The sequence below is a fragment of the Labeo rohita genome, chromosome 8 (assembly GCF_022985175.1).
Source record: "Labeo rohita strain BAU-BD-2019 chromosome 8, IGBB_LRoh.1.0, whole genome shotgun sequence".
In the NCBI taxonomy this organism is placed as follows: domain Eukaryota; kingdom Metazoa; phylum Chordata; class Actinopteri; order Cypriniformes; family Cyprinidae; genus Labeo; species Labeo rohita.
Genome location: NC_066876.1, coordinates 5,860,376 through 5,878,940, shown reverse-complemented (window position 1 = coordinate 5,878,940; position 18,565 = coordinate 5,860,376). Strand labels below are relative to the sequence as shown.

Below are 18,565 nucleotides of genomic sequence, written 5' to 3'. Positions count from 1 at the left end.
CATGGAACCTTTCAAATGCAGAAAAGGTTCTTTATTGTCAAAAAGGTTCTTTAGATTTTGAAAATGTTCTTTTAGGAACTGTTCACTGAAAGGTTCTTTGGGGAACCAAAAATGGTTCTTCTATGGCATCACTGCAAAAACACCCTTTTGGAACCTTTATTTTTAAGAGTGTATTTGTCAGCAAAAGTCTATGTGATGACAAATGTATCAACCAGAGGACTTTTGACAGATTTTGTGAAAACTACAGATTGCACTTTTGTAAAGTCTGTTTGAGCCCAGTGCATTATGGGTGTTGAAGTTTTCCTACATTTTTTTTCGCCACAGCCCTTTCATTGTTTTCTCGTATAGCACTGATTTGATATAAATTGGGTTTTTACTGCATAGACAGCCAACTTTTATTAAAACCCCATCAGCCAGCAGTAAATTACCCATTTAAGATTGTTCTAGGATTATGCTATATTATTACTTGAGTGAATTCAATGAACCCACGCCAAGTTTGTAAGATTGCAGCATTTAGATATAATAGGAGCTAAATAACTTGCTCATGATGAATGTATCAAACAACACTGCACCTCATGCATCCAGTACTTTAACAAATATACACTGAAATGGTTAATAAGAACACAAAATTAGATACCGTATGCCAGATCTGATCATAGTTTATTATTACACAGTAAAAGACACATAGTTGACGTATTTGTATCTTTTTTTTTCTTTTTTTCTTTTTTGACCTGTCAGCACAGAAAGAAACCCTAACACATATACACAAGTATATATGTATATGAGTTCAGTATAAAGTGCAAATCAATCACAAATTTCCATCATGTGTAACATTAGGGACAAAAAAAGAGAGAATGCCTTGAATAGAATGCCTTGCAAAACAAACTTTTCCTATTTTGGTTTTCATACTGCATTTAAAAGAAAAAAAACACAACAACATTAAATCTTAACATTTGAACATAAACAGGAATATGAGCGATATAAGTGGTTTCAAGTTTTGAAAGGAGAGAGTACCATACAGTTTAATGGCTTGTGTAGCCTATAGTCCTCAGGGCCCTGGATCAAAGAGGAGAAATCACCAGTTTTTGGTGAATCAGAAACAACGAAGGACCTGCACGAACAGATCGCTTCTGTTGTAGTGCATCCTGATCTTTCTGGTAATGACGTGTAATGACAATATTAACTAAGCTCTAAACACATCTGATTGGGACAACTTGATCACACAGAATGTCATTTTCCAATCATTCCCACTCTACATTCTACACTATTTCTATAACGCAGGCAAATAACGTTCGATTCGATTCTAAGTCTAGATGTTTCCTTGAGGCAGTGGTTATATAAACTTTAAATTTGGCAACAAGAAGGGTCAGTCTCCGAACTCTGCTAATCCACCATAAATCGAGATAAGGACACAATGCTGTTCAAGTTCAAATGACCAGAGGGCTGCACTAAACTTTCAGCGCCATAGGCACCCCTTTTGCACCAAATACAGACATTTGATAAAATATACATTCTCTGAAGTTTACAAAATCCATTACGTTTTCGAAAATTCTCTGAATCACACTATGAATAAAATGGTGAGCTACATGACAGAGGCTTCGAATGAGAAAAAAAAGCCTTATATCCACAGCAGTCTAACAATTGCATTGTAATAATTTAACAAAATAACATACATTTACATTTGCATGTACAACACCCTTTCAGTAACGGAAGAAAAGATGCGATCAGGACAAGAGTGGCCAAACCTTCCGAACAGCATTGCGACTTTAATGCTACTTAAGAGTAGTTCACCAGCGTCTCGTTAAACATCAAATGTCTTTGAGCTGGGCTGGAGCGAACGTCTGCACTCGCTGCTGTTTCTCTGGAGATGGTATGGACACCTTGTTGCTGAGATACCAGAAGTGCATGAAAATGGCAATGCATAATCGAGTCACTGGTCATTTCGTTTGAAAACGTTCATTCGCACACAGTGAATGTTGGACAAACCGATGGGATTTTAATGGAAAAAATAGCTTTAGCGTAACACAGTGGGGTTGGAAATCAGTTTAGCAGCTTTGTTTGGTACAGGTGTTTAATAGATTGCGATATCATACCATATTTCCCAAAAAGGAAAAGAAAAAGAAAAAAAAAGAAAAATCCTCACTTTGCCATTGCGTCCTTGTCTGTTCTACAAGAACGCAGCAGCTATTCCGGTGTTTCTGAGCAGAATCTAACTATGCTTCAATGCCCTTTGATAGTGGTCCTAAGAGACGGAAAGTGCATATATTATTATAAATACACATATACACACACAGAAAATGAATTAACCAGATGAATTAACCAGAAAAAGGAAAGCTAAAGAAATCAGGGGAGAAAAATAAAAAGGATTACTGGGGACTGGAGATTTGATTTCATACGGGAGAAGAAAAAAAAGCTACTGCTGCTTAGTCTCAAAACTTAAACGGCCCCGTTTCCGCTTAGGGCTCGGTAGCATGGATTTTAGTTTGCAACCTTTCTAGCGCTTATTGCATAGTTTGGTGAATTACTTTTAGATTTGCAGATCATTTGGTTTAAGAAAAAACAGTCATTCTGCCCGCTCCGGTTCTGCTCTCTCATTTGTCTTTGGGTCCAATTCAATCAAACTGCTGTATTATCACCACAGTACCAATACGGCGCCAGTGTAAGTTCACCATAAAACAAGCCGTTGAATGTTTTTCAAACAAATCAGGACATATTAAGTGATGCAGATTGGTCGTTCAAATGGTTAAATCGCTCAGTGGTGAAATGGCTTCTTTGCTATGGAATTTATTTTTGGACGGGAATAGTCAAAAAGTGGTTTTGCGGTAGTTTGATTGGATTTGGCCCTCGGTCCTCGGTCGTTCCCAAGCCAAACGCTGCCCTCCAGCCTTTGCTAATCTCAACTTCCCCAAGAAGCACTTACAGAGAGATCTTCCCCATTCACCCTGGGTAAACACTCTGAAAGAAATAGGCCTTTCGGAAACGCTGTATATTGCATAGTGTCGAGAATGGCTCCGGAAAACACTTTGCAGTGACTGCCCCGAATTAACCGCATTAACGACAGCGCTATGAAATACTGGATGTCAATTACTCTGTTAAAGCTAAACTCTATATAACCCTGAATGTATACACAGCATGTGGCAATAAACTTTTGCATTATAGTGGTCCCATATAACATTCGCCTGACACATATGACCAGCGTGTTCCCCCATGACCAGCACAGAGTCATTACATGGGTCTTGTACAGTCAACTCAGAATGACTAAATACGCGATAGATTAAATAAATTTCAAACAGCTCCCAAAAACGGACGCTTAAGCAATTAAAAAGCACTATATCTGTAAACCGATGCTTGCTGAACGAACTAATATTGCCCACAGAAATGTAATAAAATAAACATTTAAATAATATAGTAAGAAAATAAATAGTAATAATTCAATTCATACGCTTTTAAATAGACATTTAGGTTTTTATTTTATTTTTCTTTGTCTCGGCGGCGCTGGGATCAGCGCAGTTGAACTCGCTTCCGCGTGTCATATTCACCAGGGAGTAATTTGTTCATCCGTCCAATAAGTTGGCCAAAATATGTGTTTAGACGTAGCGCTAACAATGCGCTCAGGGCTTCGAATTGAATTTCCTCTCGGAGTTTATTTGTGCTGCACTACATGAACAGATAATAAGTAGAGAGGCGATCCAAGAGTTAAGAAAACGTTTGCGAACGGTGAAAAAACAAAAGCTTCTGTAGGTCTACAGAACCAAGCTGAAGGAAAGTTATCTGTCCCTTCCTGCACATCTCTAACTCATTTCATAAATAACGTTTGGTCGTCCAGTGTGGATCGCTGACATCGACTGTTGCTGTACTCGATGCTTATGATTTACGGCGTTTGCGTTTTTTGGTATTTTAATGAATTCCTGCACATATATTTTTAAAGATAGCTCTCGCCAAATGGGAGAGTTTCACAAAAAGGCTAGTGGCAATTTGAGATTAACAGCTAAAGTAGTAGTAAAATATCTGTTAATAAATAAATAGTACACTCTTATTTCTATAACACATGCCGACTATTTCACATCAACGCTAGATTCAGTTTATATACACATACATTTTCTTTGCTGTAATCTCCGTAAGATATATTTCATATACAAATGGCTATTTATTGATTTTTTCGATAGTATTTTCCTTTCGTTACTAGAGATATTTTCAAATAAGTCTATCTAAGAGCTCTCTACATTATGGCCTGGATGACTCCCGCTGGATTTCACGATGACCTTGACTTGACCTACGCGCGGATCGGTCTGTAAACCGGGCCGATCTCCTCTCGAACGTGTAAAACTCGTCGAATATGAAGTGATAAACATAGAATTGGACATTCGAGATGTTTTCGCACTGGTGCATGCCTTTTTCCAGTTGAGAAGGAATGTGTCCCTGTATAGCCTCGGAAAATAAACCACTGTTTTGTCTTGCTTTCTTTTTGTGTGTGTGTGTGTGTGTGTGTGCGTGTGTGTGTGTTTTCACTTTGCGCTTGTGTATGTGTGCTCGATGGCTAAGTTTGGACTGGCAAATTGGTCTGAAGTTAAGAGCTGTCACCAATGTTGCGTTTCTTGCCAAAGAGATTCGAGGCATCTCTGTTGCGTAGATTTGGCTGGTTCTTGTATCCATGGGGACTGACAGACCACCGCCACCCACCACGAGTCTCCATTCCAGTAGGTACTGCAGCAGACGGACACGGCTTGTTCTGCAGTAGTTGGAAGAGCGTGGCGATCTCGGGCCCTAATCGGGTCAACAGATTTGCCCTCACCAGGTCCACCGTCTCATCGTCACACTCCATCAAGCTCTGCAGTAGTTTCCCATAAAACCTGCGGTGAGACAGAGAAAACCCACACTGAGCCAGTGCGTCAACAGATTAGCAGGTTAAGCAGCATACAGATAGTGCTGCGAACGCTCAGCGAATATGAAGCGAAAGAACGCGTTATATTTTTTGAATGCCACACATATAATTATTTTTTAAAATATTGGTTTCTGCCACAAAATCAGCCAACAGTTCGGTTTTTAGCAAGCTCACGACAAATAACGATAACTCGCACTTGCTGATATGCACATACACATGCTCAAAATTCACATTTAATTTTAACCATAGACTTCTGTGTGTTTTCTGAAGTCAAAATGTGCATTAAGTTGAAGCAAAAAACAGTGTTGTATTTTGACGAAAAAATATAAAAATATAATGCATTTTACACCGTTTTTGGAAACATGTTTCACATGAACCCTCTGGGGTCTGAGGGTGTTTTGGGGCCCTAGAGAAGTTTTGACATTATATTTGTGCTTTTTGTGTCTAAAAACATATTAATGGCTAAAGTCTGATTACACTGTAATCAGCACAAACTGGGCTACAATAATATGTAAGCAGCATGAATGTACATGATTGTGTTTTGAAAAAAACAAAACAAAACAATGTCTATGCGTGGTTAGTGTGAACATTTGTTCACAAGACTTTTGAGAACTGGATGAGGTAGACTAGAGTTTTTTTTTTTTCTAAAAAATTAGAAAATCATCCCATTCACTCATTCACAGAAACAATATATCGATTTAACTTTTGTAAGACACGGCATGTTTGTTGACCCCAGAGGGTTAAATTTATATTAACTGCAATTAGCTGAACATAATAGTGTTTTCTGACCCTCTTATTATAAGTAGGACATAAGTACATCTTTATATGTCATTTCATAATTACTTTTATTACCTTTGAAATACAGTTAAAATGTACTACTAAATGTACTGACAAGCATTTATGATAACTAAAATATACTGTCAGATTATCACATTTAAAATATTTTCACTTTAAATTTAACATCAAATGACACTACATTTAATTTTGTAATATATTATGTTTATTTATATTATTATCTTTACAAGTGCTTATATTAGTCAACATCAAAATAAGGGTCACACTTTATTTTACAGTATGTGTACTTGTTTGTACACTTAAGTGTACTTACCTAAGAAAGTACTGGGTCATATAAGGAAACTACATGGGTTAGGGTTAGGTTTAGTAGTAGTTTAGGGTTACTACCTTGTTATTACCTAGTTATTGTAATGACTATAATAAGTACATAATATGTACATGTGGAACAGTGACATAAAGTGCTACCAAAATGTGTACTTTTTTCCAAACACAACAAACGATTTTAATTAATAATAAATGACTGATTTAAAGTCTAATTTTAAGTAAAACGTTTAAGTCATTAAAATGCACTCTTTTTATGAACATAAGTGGGCTTTTATTTCTATCAAATATATTGTCTGGAAGTAAAGTTTTTTTTCTTTTTTATATATATATACATTAAAATAGCTTGGTCGCCAACTTTGAAACCCTTTTTGTGTTTCTGTGTACACCATAAGATGAAATCTCCTTATCCAATTCAGGAGTCTTACCTGTTGGGTAAGTGGCTGGGTAGCTGAGCCACCTCTGCAATGGCTTCTGGGTTTGATTTGGCCACTGTACAAATGTCCAGCTTGCTGTAACACTCTTCTTGAACTTCTGAAATCATCCTCTGGAAGGTGGAACACCGTCTGACTGTTAGAAAGATCTTGGAAGTGATGCCATTGGCGATACACTTCAAGCTTTCTTTCACAAAAGCCTTGCCCTGCAAAACAAACAGGAAACCCCATGTCAAGTAAAGACCTAAACTGTGACAGTCCATCTTAGGAATCTGGAAAGGTTTTTATCATAATTAAGCAGAACCTTGGCCACTAAAAAGTAGTAATGATTCTCAAACAAATCATTCTTTTAAACCAGTGATTCATTCTAATCAATTCGCAAAGATTCTTAGAACTTTGTTTAATTAAAATTGGCAGTCAGCTCATTAAGGCAACATTTACTTTAATATAATGTAAGACCATCAATTAAGAAAGCGTTTATGAATCATTCTGTAATAAGAACTTTTGAAAGAAATAACTCCCATCGGGCCTGTCAGATCTCAGTGGAATTTAGCCACATTCATTTGACAGGATTCATCCAATCCTCTTGGTTCTTAGGTTCATCCTGTCTGCTGAATAGGTGCCTTTGACATCAATAGGATATTGTGTATCCATTGATGAACTGATATATATATCGTTATTGTTCTTTGTCTCGAACTGTATACAAACGTACATACCTGAGTGTCGAATTTAGCAGCACTGTAGAGAAAGGACTTGCAGATGTCGTGCATGCCATCTGTGTCACACGTTGAGTTTTCAAGACAGGCGAAGGCACCGCAGCCCACCTGGAGCGCACTGTTCAAGCAGCGAGCCACATCCGCTGCAAAAACAAAATCACCGTTAGATCTGACAAGAACAGCAGAATCAAAAAAGCAGGTTTCTTCTTTTTTATTGGTTACAGTTAATAAATAAATGAACTTCAAGTAATATTTGACAAGTCCAAACAAAATATATATGATATGGAGGTATATTATATAGTTACACATATAGAATGCACTGGAGCCTGCACACTTTTTCAGTGGCACTGGTTCCGGAAGTACTTTTCCCATAGCAATTTCTTTGTTATAAGTGTTATAAGCTATGAACCAAACCAACCAGCTACGAGGTGAACAGTGCACACTTTGATTTGAAGCAAGAAAGTAGTGGTAACACTTTAGTTTAGGGAACAATTCTCGCTATTAACTAGTTGCTTATTAGCATGCATGTTACTAGCATATTGGCTGTTTATTAGTATGTATAAAGCATGTATTAATGTCTTACTCTGGATGACCATTTTTTAGATCTCTTAATCCCTATACCTAAACTTAGCAACTACCTTACTAACTGTAAATAACCAGCAAATTTATTGAGGCAAAAGTCATAGTTAATAGTTAGACACACTGTAGTTCCCACTATTAACTAACTTTTGCCTCAATAAACTAATTTTCTGCAATATGCTAAACAGCCAGCCTGCTAGTAATATGCATGCTAATAAGCAACTACTGAGAACTGGTCGATAATATGTTGCCAAAAAACATTGAAAATCGATTAAAAAGGAAATAAAAAGAAAACAAAATAAGACTGTAATTAAGGGCTTTACTGAGGGAGAGAACTACAATCCCATGAAGCATTGCGAATGACATAATTGAATTAAAAATGGCTGCGGAATATAGTAATATATTTATTTTAAGTTTGTTTAAATGAATATATCTATAGAAACAATCGAATTACATTTTATTGCAAATTATGCATATATATGCAAATGCTTATGCATTTTGAGAGGTGCCATATTAGAGTGGGCGGAGCTAAAGAGCTTGATTGGAGCAGTTTATTTGCTGTGATTTTCTGATTGGTGGAATTTTCTTTGCACCATTACATCATGGCCAATGTAGTTTTTCACCAATAATTCCACTATAAAACGAAATTATTAAAGAAAAATAAATAAATAAAATAAGTTCATTTAACGCAAACATATGGGTTCAACAAAAGACAGTAGACAATCAATTGCCAATCTTGGAGCTATAACAGCAGGTCTGTCTTTAAAGGTTTATCAGTTATTGTTCAAAATCAATTTCCCTATGGAGAAAATGAATGGAGTTTTGACTTCTGGCACTTTATATCAGTCCATAAAAGCTGCTGGTACTCTGCATACCCAAGACATTTGAGAGAATGAGGCTTAGTAATGTTAACATAACTATAAATTCCCTTGTCATTTGAGGTGTAACATAAAACTTGCATAATAAAATGTAGGAAATATGTATGTAACTGTTCATGAATTGATTATGTGCCAAACAACTGTAATTTTCTGCAAATCAGTTAGTGCAACTTTGACATCTGCATTTTATTGCTTAGAATAGTCATTATTATTGCACACTCTCATTGATTTGTTGGCATGTGGTTGATTTGATGCACAAGGAAAACAGTCTGCAAATTGTTTAAATGCGTTGCCAGATCTCAAAAAGGACTCAAAGGTCTGCTGAAAACATATCTACTTTCTTTTTTTTTCCACATAGACAAGGTATATGGAATGTACATGTTATTTTGCAACATGCTTGAGCAAACTAATCAAAATGAACATTTCTGAGGACTATTGTTCCATTTTGTTCCACCATGCTTGACAAATCTAAAATATTTCAGATCCTGCAATATTTCTCGGTCACTAATCCATCCATCCATCCATCCATCCATCCATGGATAGTTCAGCTTGTACTTTCCCAAAGAAGACAGATCTGGAGAAAAGCCACCAAGGCTTTGTTGAGAGAACAGTCTTTGGAGACAGTCTGGACTCCCAGTGTGAGGAATGGGGCAGTTAATGCTGTAACATATTCTCATGGGAAATGATTTAAGGAGAAACACATTGTGTGTAGTAGCAATGAACTTGTGAAACCATTTAGGCAAGATAATTAATTCCTCACCTTGCTTACAAGTGAACACGGGATCATTTTTTAAGGGGACACATTCTCATTATCACCTTCCAGCCCACGGGATGTTTAAATACCACTCGCTCAGGGGGAACTATAGTACAAACGGGAACGCTCCACGAATACTAGGATTTTATATGTGGCTTGGTGTGAGTTTCCATTCAGTTTTGATAGCAAGCCAAAATTCGACTTAAAATGACAAATAACAACAAGCCTGACTAGCCACTTGACACCCTGAAATATATAGCAACTGAGCCAAGGACTGGCGTCATTACTCCACTCCACTCGCTGCCATAAATTTTATGGGTATTCCAGCCATTTTTCTGTTCTTGGAACTGTGACCCACTGAATGAAGAATATCCACAGCAGGCCTTGTGGGGTTCTTGTGGTAGTCTGGCCGTTCTGTGCCCTGCGTTTGCCCCCGTAGTCAGGGAGTGAGAAAGAGGGGTGTAGGGCATGTGTGCCATGCTGTATTGGGTTCTGCTGAGTGTCTCTATTGGCACAACACCCATTGTTTCCATTACCCTTACATGTGACAAGACAATAACGTTCAGCGGGTTGAGTAAGAGGGCCAAACCACCACCTCCAACAGTTCAGCGCCAAAGACTATAAACGCTTTGCCGCACAAACTCATAGCCTGCAGGGCCGGGATCCCACGCCACGCAGAGAAGGAACCTCAAGGGGGTGTGTGTATGTGTGAGAGAGAGAGAGCGGCTGGTGTTGCTACACACTCACTTTACTGTATCTGAAGGAAAATAGGCTGTGTGTTGCTGTGTCAATGCTCCTGGCAAAAGGCAGACTTCTGAAATAACCAGAAACCCCCCAAATGTCATGCAGTGAATATGTCTATTGTCCATAGGAGCAGGTTAGGGCAAGATCTCAGATGTACATTCTATTAAGGCCATTTGCTCATTGTGCACATTAATGGAAAATTCTGGGTTCAATAAAAGTTAAGCTCTATTGACAGCACTTGTGGCTTAATGTCGATTACCACAAAATATAATTTCGACTTGTCCATGATTATCTGTATAAAAAGCATAAATCAGGGTTACACCGAGATTCTTACAATGGAAGTGAACGAGGCCAATTTGTAAATGTTAGGTTAGCCGCAAGATATAAACAGTATGTTATTTGGCGTGAAAAATCTTTTTGTGTGTGTGTGTGTGATATATCCAATGTAATAACTTTGTTACCAAGTCAATGTACTTTACAGCTTAAATAAAAAACATTTTAACAGAAGAATTAATGTAAGTGCTTTTTATTATTAATAAGCCACTCACTTCTGGTTTTAAATCATCAGAAAAATGGGCCCATTTATTTCTATTGAAAGTGACTCCCCATAACCATAACAGATAAAAAAGTCATTATTTATTTAGAAAATAAAATAATAAGAAAAATAAGAAAAAAATGCAGCACGTATTTTGACATAAAGCATTTTACAATGATGGTTAAACGCTGGTTTAAAATAAATCCGAGCTGTATGCATGTTTAACAAATTTAAACAACAATTTAAACAATTTTTTCTAAATATATGTTGTCAGGGTTGGGAATAAAATATGTAATTATTTATTTAATTAAATGTATATATTTATTATTATTATTATTACTATTATTTTTGAAAGAAAAGCCTTGAGATGCAACTTGAGATGCAAATTAGCATATGCTATACTCTCTATGTACAATTTTTCAGCTTCTTTTCGCCAGAATTACGTTTTTTGTTCTATTTTTTGTACTAATTTTTATTTTTATTTTTTGCGACATTGCATTATTTTCCAAAGTATGGTTTGTTGCCTTATAAAATTGTATTTTTCCACTTTGAGTTCTAGAGCCAAATGTAATCACCCATAAGAATGAAAAAATAAATAAATAAATAAATAAAAATAAAAATAAAAAAAATCACAAATGAGGTCTTTGATATCTCAGTCATTTCTCCAATAGACAGCAAAATTGATGGTCTAGTGTCAGATGGTCTCCCAATCTTGTCAAGCTGGTGTTTAGCTGGTTAACTGGGTGTCCAGTCGGTCTCTCAGTCTAACCAGCTAAAAGATGCCCAAACCCTTTTTAAAACTAGCTAACAAACCAGTCTGGGACACCAACTTAGGCTGGTTTTTCTCCCACACGCTTCTTCTAAAGTTCTCAAGAATATCTCAAAATGTGCTCAGTTTTGCCATGATACCAAAATACCAAAGTCAGTCATCTCAATACGAACTGTCAAATCCTTCCGAGAATAAATCAGTTGTGCTTTCCAAATTAATATTGTTGTTGTTTCTATTTTCAGTCTTCCAAAGGAATTTAAGGAAAAGCATCCAAGACAAAGTTGATACTTCAGCGAAACACAACTGAGAACTCTATTACATCTCTTGAGCTATGACAGAGTCATAAAAATGATTAACATCTTCATTTTAATAGCAAATACAATTGTATCACTTTCCTACGCTCGCTGTTAGCCTCGGGACAAGTGAGGGTGAAATGTTTCCATGACTGGTCTCTCATGTGAGTGGAACAGTTATCCTTGTGCAAACATGGCTAGAAGTTGTTCTGCATCACTTTTCTCAGAATCAGAGTACGACTGCACTGTGGAGTGAACACACTCATGTGATCTAACCTGAGGTGTGTTTAAGATGAGTTTCCAAGAAAAAGTAGTATGCTTAATTGTACTGAATGTACACTTGTAGTATGTGAATGAAATAAAAGGCAACTTAAGTATACTTTAAAAGGCACTTTGTAAAAATGCCAACTAAAGGTTTTACTTTGAAGTACATGTAAAGTACAAATAAAATGCAATAAGTGTCCAAAACATTAGATTCATTTCGCACTTAAGTATATTCTTTTAAACTATATTATTTTCTTATTAAGTACTGTATGAAGCCAAATCACTCTGTGGCTTCCAGGGAAAACAGTGGGACTCCAGCGCTGCCACATCAAAAACAAATGAAATTACTCTGATTTTGTGGCTGTTATGGCATTATAAGAGGGAAAGTGTGTCGGCCAAGCTTGTTTTGTATCATCGGACACCCCCTAGACGTCATCAGTAACCTTACAAGGTAAATAGTGTTACGGATGAATTGAACCACACAGTTCAGGGGCTGTCCCTTCACTTACACTGCACACGGCTGGGAACAGATGTAAAATATGGGTTTGATATTGCGTTTGACACTGTCATAGAGCACTTATTGTATTGCAGTGGGAAAACAGGCATGATGATTAGACATATTGTGACTAATGAAACTTGAACACAGCTTGGCCGGCTCACTCTAATAATTTTGAGGGTACCGCGATGGGCCCCGACAGGTCAGGACAAATTTGAGATTCAAAAAAAATACATCAATAGACAATGCAGTCTTGTGTTTGCTTTCTCTCTTCCTCACTCGTGTATCATCAAGTGCTGTAAAACCTCAACTGGGTAAGTTATCAGAGACCCTATATACGTTTCTCGACAGGTGATATTACACTTTTCCAAGCAGACTAATAGGATGAATTGTTGGAATGAATAATTCATTTTCTACACTTACATAGCTACCTGTTCAGATTTCAACTTGTGGAGCGCGTGACCCCGACTTGAACCCATGGCCCTTGAGTGTCGGTGTTTCACACTAGACTGTAATCCATGACTCAGCTAGACCTCGCAGATTTGGAGACGACACTGCAATTGTCTTATTATGTCAGGCAGAGTTCATTCATTTACAACCTGACTTTTTCATTATCTGAAGATCCCATCTGTGGTTTTATCATATTCTCATTAAAGGGATCATTCACCCTAAAATTAAAATTCTGTCATCATTTGCTCACCCTCAAGTTGTTCCAAACCTGTATGAGTTTCTTTCTTTTGTTGAGCACAAAAGAAGATATTTTGAAGAATGTAGGTAACCAAACAACCAATTTTGGGTAACTATCCCTTGATCTAGGATGACATACAAACTCTTTTTACCGCAAGTCCTAGCTGGGATTTCTAAATTGCCTTAAAGGGGTCATCGGATGCCCATTTTCCACAAGTTGATATGATTCTTACTGAAAAGTCTATAACATAGTTTGGGTAAAATTTCTCAATGGTAGTGTAAAACAACACCTTTTTTACCATGTCAAAATCAGCTCTGCAGACATCAACCTGTTTAGTTGCATGTTGCTTTAAATGCAAATGAGCTCTGTTCACCCCGCCCTTCTCTCTGTGGGGTGACGAGCCATGCTCTGAGAGACTGTTTACTTTAGCCACACTTAGCCGTGAAACTTGCTAACTAGCACGTTATTTGGAAAGGCGTTTGCAAAGATTAATAACAAAAAAAAAAAACCCTTATACTCACTTCTGATGTGGGCGAAGCTGGATCACAAATGATTCGCAGGATCATAGACACATTTAGGTAGATCGAAAAGCACTTTCCCTTCACAAACAAAGGTCATCCATTGTGGCTTCAGTAGCTCAGATCTTGGGTTTAAATGACGTTTAAATGTTACTAAAGCAAAACAGAGATTATAATATTGCTGAGTTTGTGTAGTTTGAAAAGTGTGTTATCTCTTCTACTTGTTCGTGCATATGATTCACTCTGTGCTTTGATTTCTCTGGACTGGAGCAGACTGTGTGTGCACTGTGGTGGTTCACGTGACACAGTGCAAAACCAGATTTCTTTGAATTGTTCCCTATCCCCTATATAGTGTGCTATACGTGCCATTCACTGCACAGAAAATACTAACTCCGTGAACAAGTAACCGATTTCAGCCGGAGCTTTAGCTTCTATTTATAGTGTAGGGGGCGGGGCGCTCTGGGTTCTAGAGTGCATTTGATTGGACAGAAAGTTTGATGAGAGGCTGAAGTGCAGGGTGATGTCATCAAAATCATTGATCCATGTTGGCGGAAGTTAGAGACTGTACGTTTTTAATGCTTATATCTTCTTAACATGAATTTTGTCATTGTTTTGGAGCTTATAGATAAGCTTAAGGCTAACATATTTATACTAAAAGCCAAAAAAACGTCAAATTTGATTTATTGGGGACTTTAAAAGTCCGGTTTCTGGCTTCTTATTGAAGTGATTTACAATCAACAGCTGTCACTGGTGCAGTACCTTTTTTAAAAGGTACACTTTGCAACTTGCATTTTAGTACCTTAAAGGTATATTTCAGCACAAATTAGTACCTAAATGGTACACATTATACATTTTGAAAGGTACTGCCCCAGTGAGAGCTTTTGTACCTATTTTCTGAATGTATACATTATATGCAGAGTTGTGTAGATTACTTACAAACTGTGGTCTGTTACTGAGTGCTTACAGATTACATGATGAAAACTGTAGTTAGTAATCTAGGTTACTGATTTTAGAAAATGTCCGGACTACTTTTAGATTACTTATTTAAAATCAAACTTTTAACTTACCATAACTAACAAACTTTAAACGTACCATATTGAAATAAAAAAAACAAAGAGAAAAAGATAACAACATTAAACATTACTTATAGTGTGTTGAAAGTTGATAGTGAGTTGATAAAAGGCTAATAATTAATGAAATTATAAGTATGTAAAATAAAGATTAATATTGAACGCTAAAAATTTAAATATTTTATTTGTTTACCTGCATGTCACTGTGACCATTAACCAATATCACAAAGCTGTAAACACGCAATTGTGTTGTTAAATTATTTTAAATATTCACTTCCTCTGAAATATTTATTTATTTAAACAACATTTGTGAATATAGTCAAAGCTAGATGGTATGATAAACAGTAATATTTTTAAAAAAGAGAAAAAAAAAGAAGAATAAGGAGAATCAATAAATGATATATAATCATGTAATCCATAAAAAGTAACTGTAATCTGATTATGAGTATTTTAAAATGTAATGTACTCCAAGTACAAGTACTTAATTTTTTGGAATCTGATTACATAATACAGATTACATGTAATCAGTTACTAGCCAGCTCTGATTATCTGTATGAATATTTGCATTGCGTTGACGCATGCCACGATTTGTCGATTGTTTATAATGCTTGCAAGCTATTAGTCAACTGTGACTACAAATCCAAAACCTGGACATATTAGGCAATTTAGAAATCCCGGCCAGGACATGTTCGGGAAAAAGAGGGTGTATGTTCACCCTATTGTCAACTTACTGATGACGACATTTACACTGAAACATCTTCAGAAAATGAGAGATAAATTCCAGTTGTAAATGAATGAACTCCATAAAATGTATATCAATGATTTATCTAATGCAAATTAAGATTTTGATTTCAGCACTAAGAACTGAAATGTAAAAAAATACCCTTTTAGGGTAAAAATACCCTTTCATACCCTTTTGTTTAGTAAAGTATATACTGTTCATTTTGCTCTTTTGGAATTATTAGTGCACCACTGTCTCTTTGTCTCAAAAGCACTGAGTCAGTACATGTCTCCCTGGCAACTAAGTACAACAGGAAGTTATGCAAATACCAAGTGGAGTTTGACAAAGGTTTTCACGTCCCGACCAGAGACAGAACGGAACTGAGTGTCCCACACCACACACAGATCCACTATTTGACACTTGGACGAGCTTTTCTCTGCAGCATATTAATTACTGACTTCATTCAAGACAAAGCAAGAACCTTTTGTAACACTGACACCAGATCTTCAGTTTCAATATAATGAGCAGCAGGTCAGAACAATTCATCATCTTTAATAGTGTTGGGTGCTTTCAGGTGCACACAATGTCATTTAAAGCATCCATTGTGCCTAGTCCATTAAAAGTTAGTGTACGCGACCTGCCCACCCTCCAGTTCTCTACCTGCATAACCTGTCACTTTCAAATGAACCTGAAGACCTCGGTTAGCTGGTTCAGGTGTGTGTGTTGAGAGCTGAAACATGAAGCATGATAGTATGACCTCACTGGGGGAAAGCCTTTCATATGCAAACCACTCACTGGATCTACCTCAAATTCTTTCACAAAAAAACAAAAAATCATAAACGTACATTAAGAATGGAACGATGCTGTACAGAAAGTACTGAAGTGATTCAAAATGTTTCTCTAGTTTTGTTCATTTTGGAAACATGCAGATTTTGAATGATTCACACTGACAAATCCAATGTGATGCCGGAACTAAACAAAACGAAACAAAACAAAAATAAAAACACTATGCCAGATTTTTTTTTTTCCCACAGTAACTTGGCAGCTTTGGTTGCCAAAGCCTTTCTTTTAGACTGTAAAAAATAAAGTATCAAATGATAAAATGTCAATACACCAACATCCTCAAGCTATTAAAATCTGTTTGCCACTGTAAAATGTGGTAATGTATATATATATATATATATATATATATATATATATATATATATTATCGATCATAAAAATCGGCAACTGTAGCTAATAATAACATTAAGACTGAACCAGTCAATGCAAAATACCAGTAACTGATTAACACACAAAAGGATCCAGATATCACACAAGCAAGAATGCTGTGGTAGTGAATATCAGCATGACTGTGCAAAGCCATACTGATATTCAGTACACAGGTTAAAATTCACTTATCATACAGAATTTGGCCAGTTATGTTTTATCCATTAGTAAAAATCACTACAAAAGGAGCCAAAGCATAAAGTTTTGCATACTGAAACCCACTCAAAATAGACAAATGGAGTGATGTTTTACTCCAGTGCTGTTATATGAAATATAAGCACTCTTAGTAATATGTTCAACTGGATTAAAGAACTGGAAAATAAATAAATAAATAAACAAATGTGATGGTTTGCACAGGGATTTCGATAAATTATAAGACAAATTTATATTTTGTGCCATTAAACTCTAAATATAATATGCTATTTTTCTGTAAATTATAAGGTGATTCACTGTACAAAAACTTTTTTGAAGGTAAAATAATTATAATTAAATTTTCTGAGAGAAAGTTGTTTGTACACCAGTCTATGTGTAATAAGCATACTTTTATTGTATCGCCTTGCTAAATTTAATAATAAAAATGTTCTTCACATACGTCTGACTCGCCTATAGATAAATAAAGGTTAAATGACAATGAAATAATGCAATTTTTACTTTTTACTTACAAGAAACATAATTTTAAGAGTATTTAAAAGTGTATGTCATGCCTTGTTAAATATGCAATGATAAGGTAATTCATATTTTTACTTCTAATTATGTATTAACCGGTACAATTTAACATTAAAAGTATTGTTTATAAAAGATCTAATAGCATTTTGACGCTATGTGGCAAGGTAAGCAATTAACAGGTTTTCACTCTAGCATTTTCTTCGCCAACTCCTGCTTTTGAGGCTGAGAGCGGCGGCGGAATCATCATTCACATTCATTCATCGCGCTCAATGCATCACAAGAAGCTCATCATGAGCTATGATGAGTCCCTCATATGCAGGTCAGAGGATGAACGTGATATTCAGTGATACATCTGTCACAGAGCAGGTCAATAGATGCATTGGATGAGAGCAGCTCATCCTAGAGGAGATGACAGCTCTCATATGATCTAGCCTACACCGAGCGAGCCCGATGCATGCGTGTCAGCACACAACCGGCTCATTATTCCCGAACGCTTCCTACTTACAGGGGCTGTTGTGGGAGAAGCGTGCTCTCCTGGGCGAGTAGGATTCGTTCTGATCCAGTTCATACGCGGAGGCGATGAGCACGGCGAGCAGCAAAAGTCCGGTCCTTGGCGGCATCTCTCACTAAATGACACTGGGGCTTTTATGAAGGGCAATAAAAGAGGATTTCCTTTATGTCTCGGACGTGTTCTTGGCGACTTCGTTGAGGAAATGCGTGTGATGTGGGCAGTATCATGAAGGCTCTGTCTGTCCGGCTGATCTCTTCAGCAATTTCTTCTTCCAGCATGACAGGAGCGCAGGTCGCCCTTTATATGTGCCCGAGCATCACGAGCTCGCCGCTCAGCCCAATCACATCACAGCAGGCGCTCTCACACAGCCTCAGCTCAAACTTTCATTCATTGATCCGTAGCATTTAAATGGGCTTCTCTCGTATGGCGTAAAGTTCGCTGTTCCTTTTCACTTGGGAAAGGTGATTGGGAAAACATCCGCGCACTGTTGTCATATACAAATATGCACGTCCACTTCAAAGAGCGCGTCGCATATTTGGTCCTTCGTAACGTCACAACGGAGCTCATGCGTGGCACGGTTCAACTTTACCCTACTGAACGAACAGAAACAAAATCAGCTAAAAGTGCAAGAACCCCTCTAAAACCAGCAACCAGACAACAAA

The 18,565-nt window shown here is 36.8% G+C and overlaps 1 protein-coding gene across 1 annotated transcript; it reads right to left on the bottom strand.

Moving 5' to 3' along the window:
* Window positions 1-648: 648 nt before the first annotated feature.
* stc1 (stanniocalcin 1) lies at window positions 649-18,166 on the bottom strand. Its single transcript, XM_051117126.1, has 4 exons — window positions 17,898-18,166; window positions 7,149-7,291; window positions 6,427-6,638; window positions 649-4,850 (listed from the first exon to the last, which is right to left on the bottom strand). Exons 1-4 carry the CDS (start codon window positions 18,010-18,012, stop codon window positions 4,568-4,570), a joined length of 753 nt encoding a protein of 250 aa, XP_050973083.1. The 5' UTR covers window positions 18,013-18,166; the 3' UTR covers window positions 649-4,567.
* Window positions 18,167-18,565: the final 399 nt, after the last annotated feature.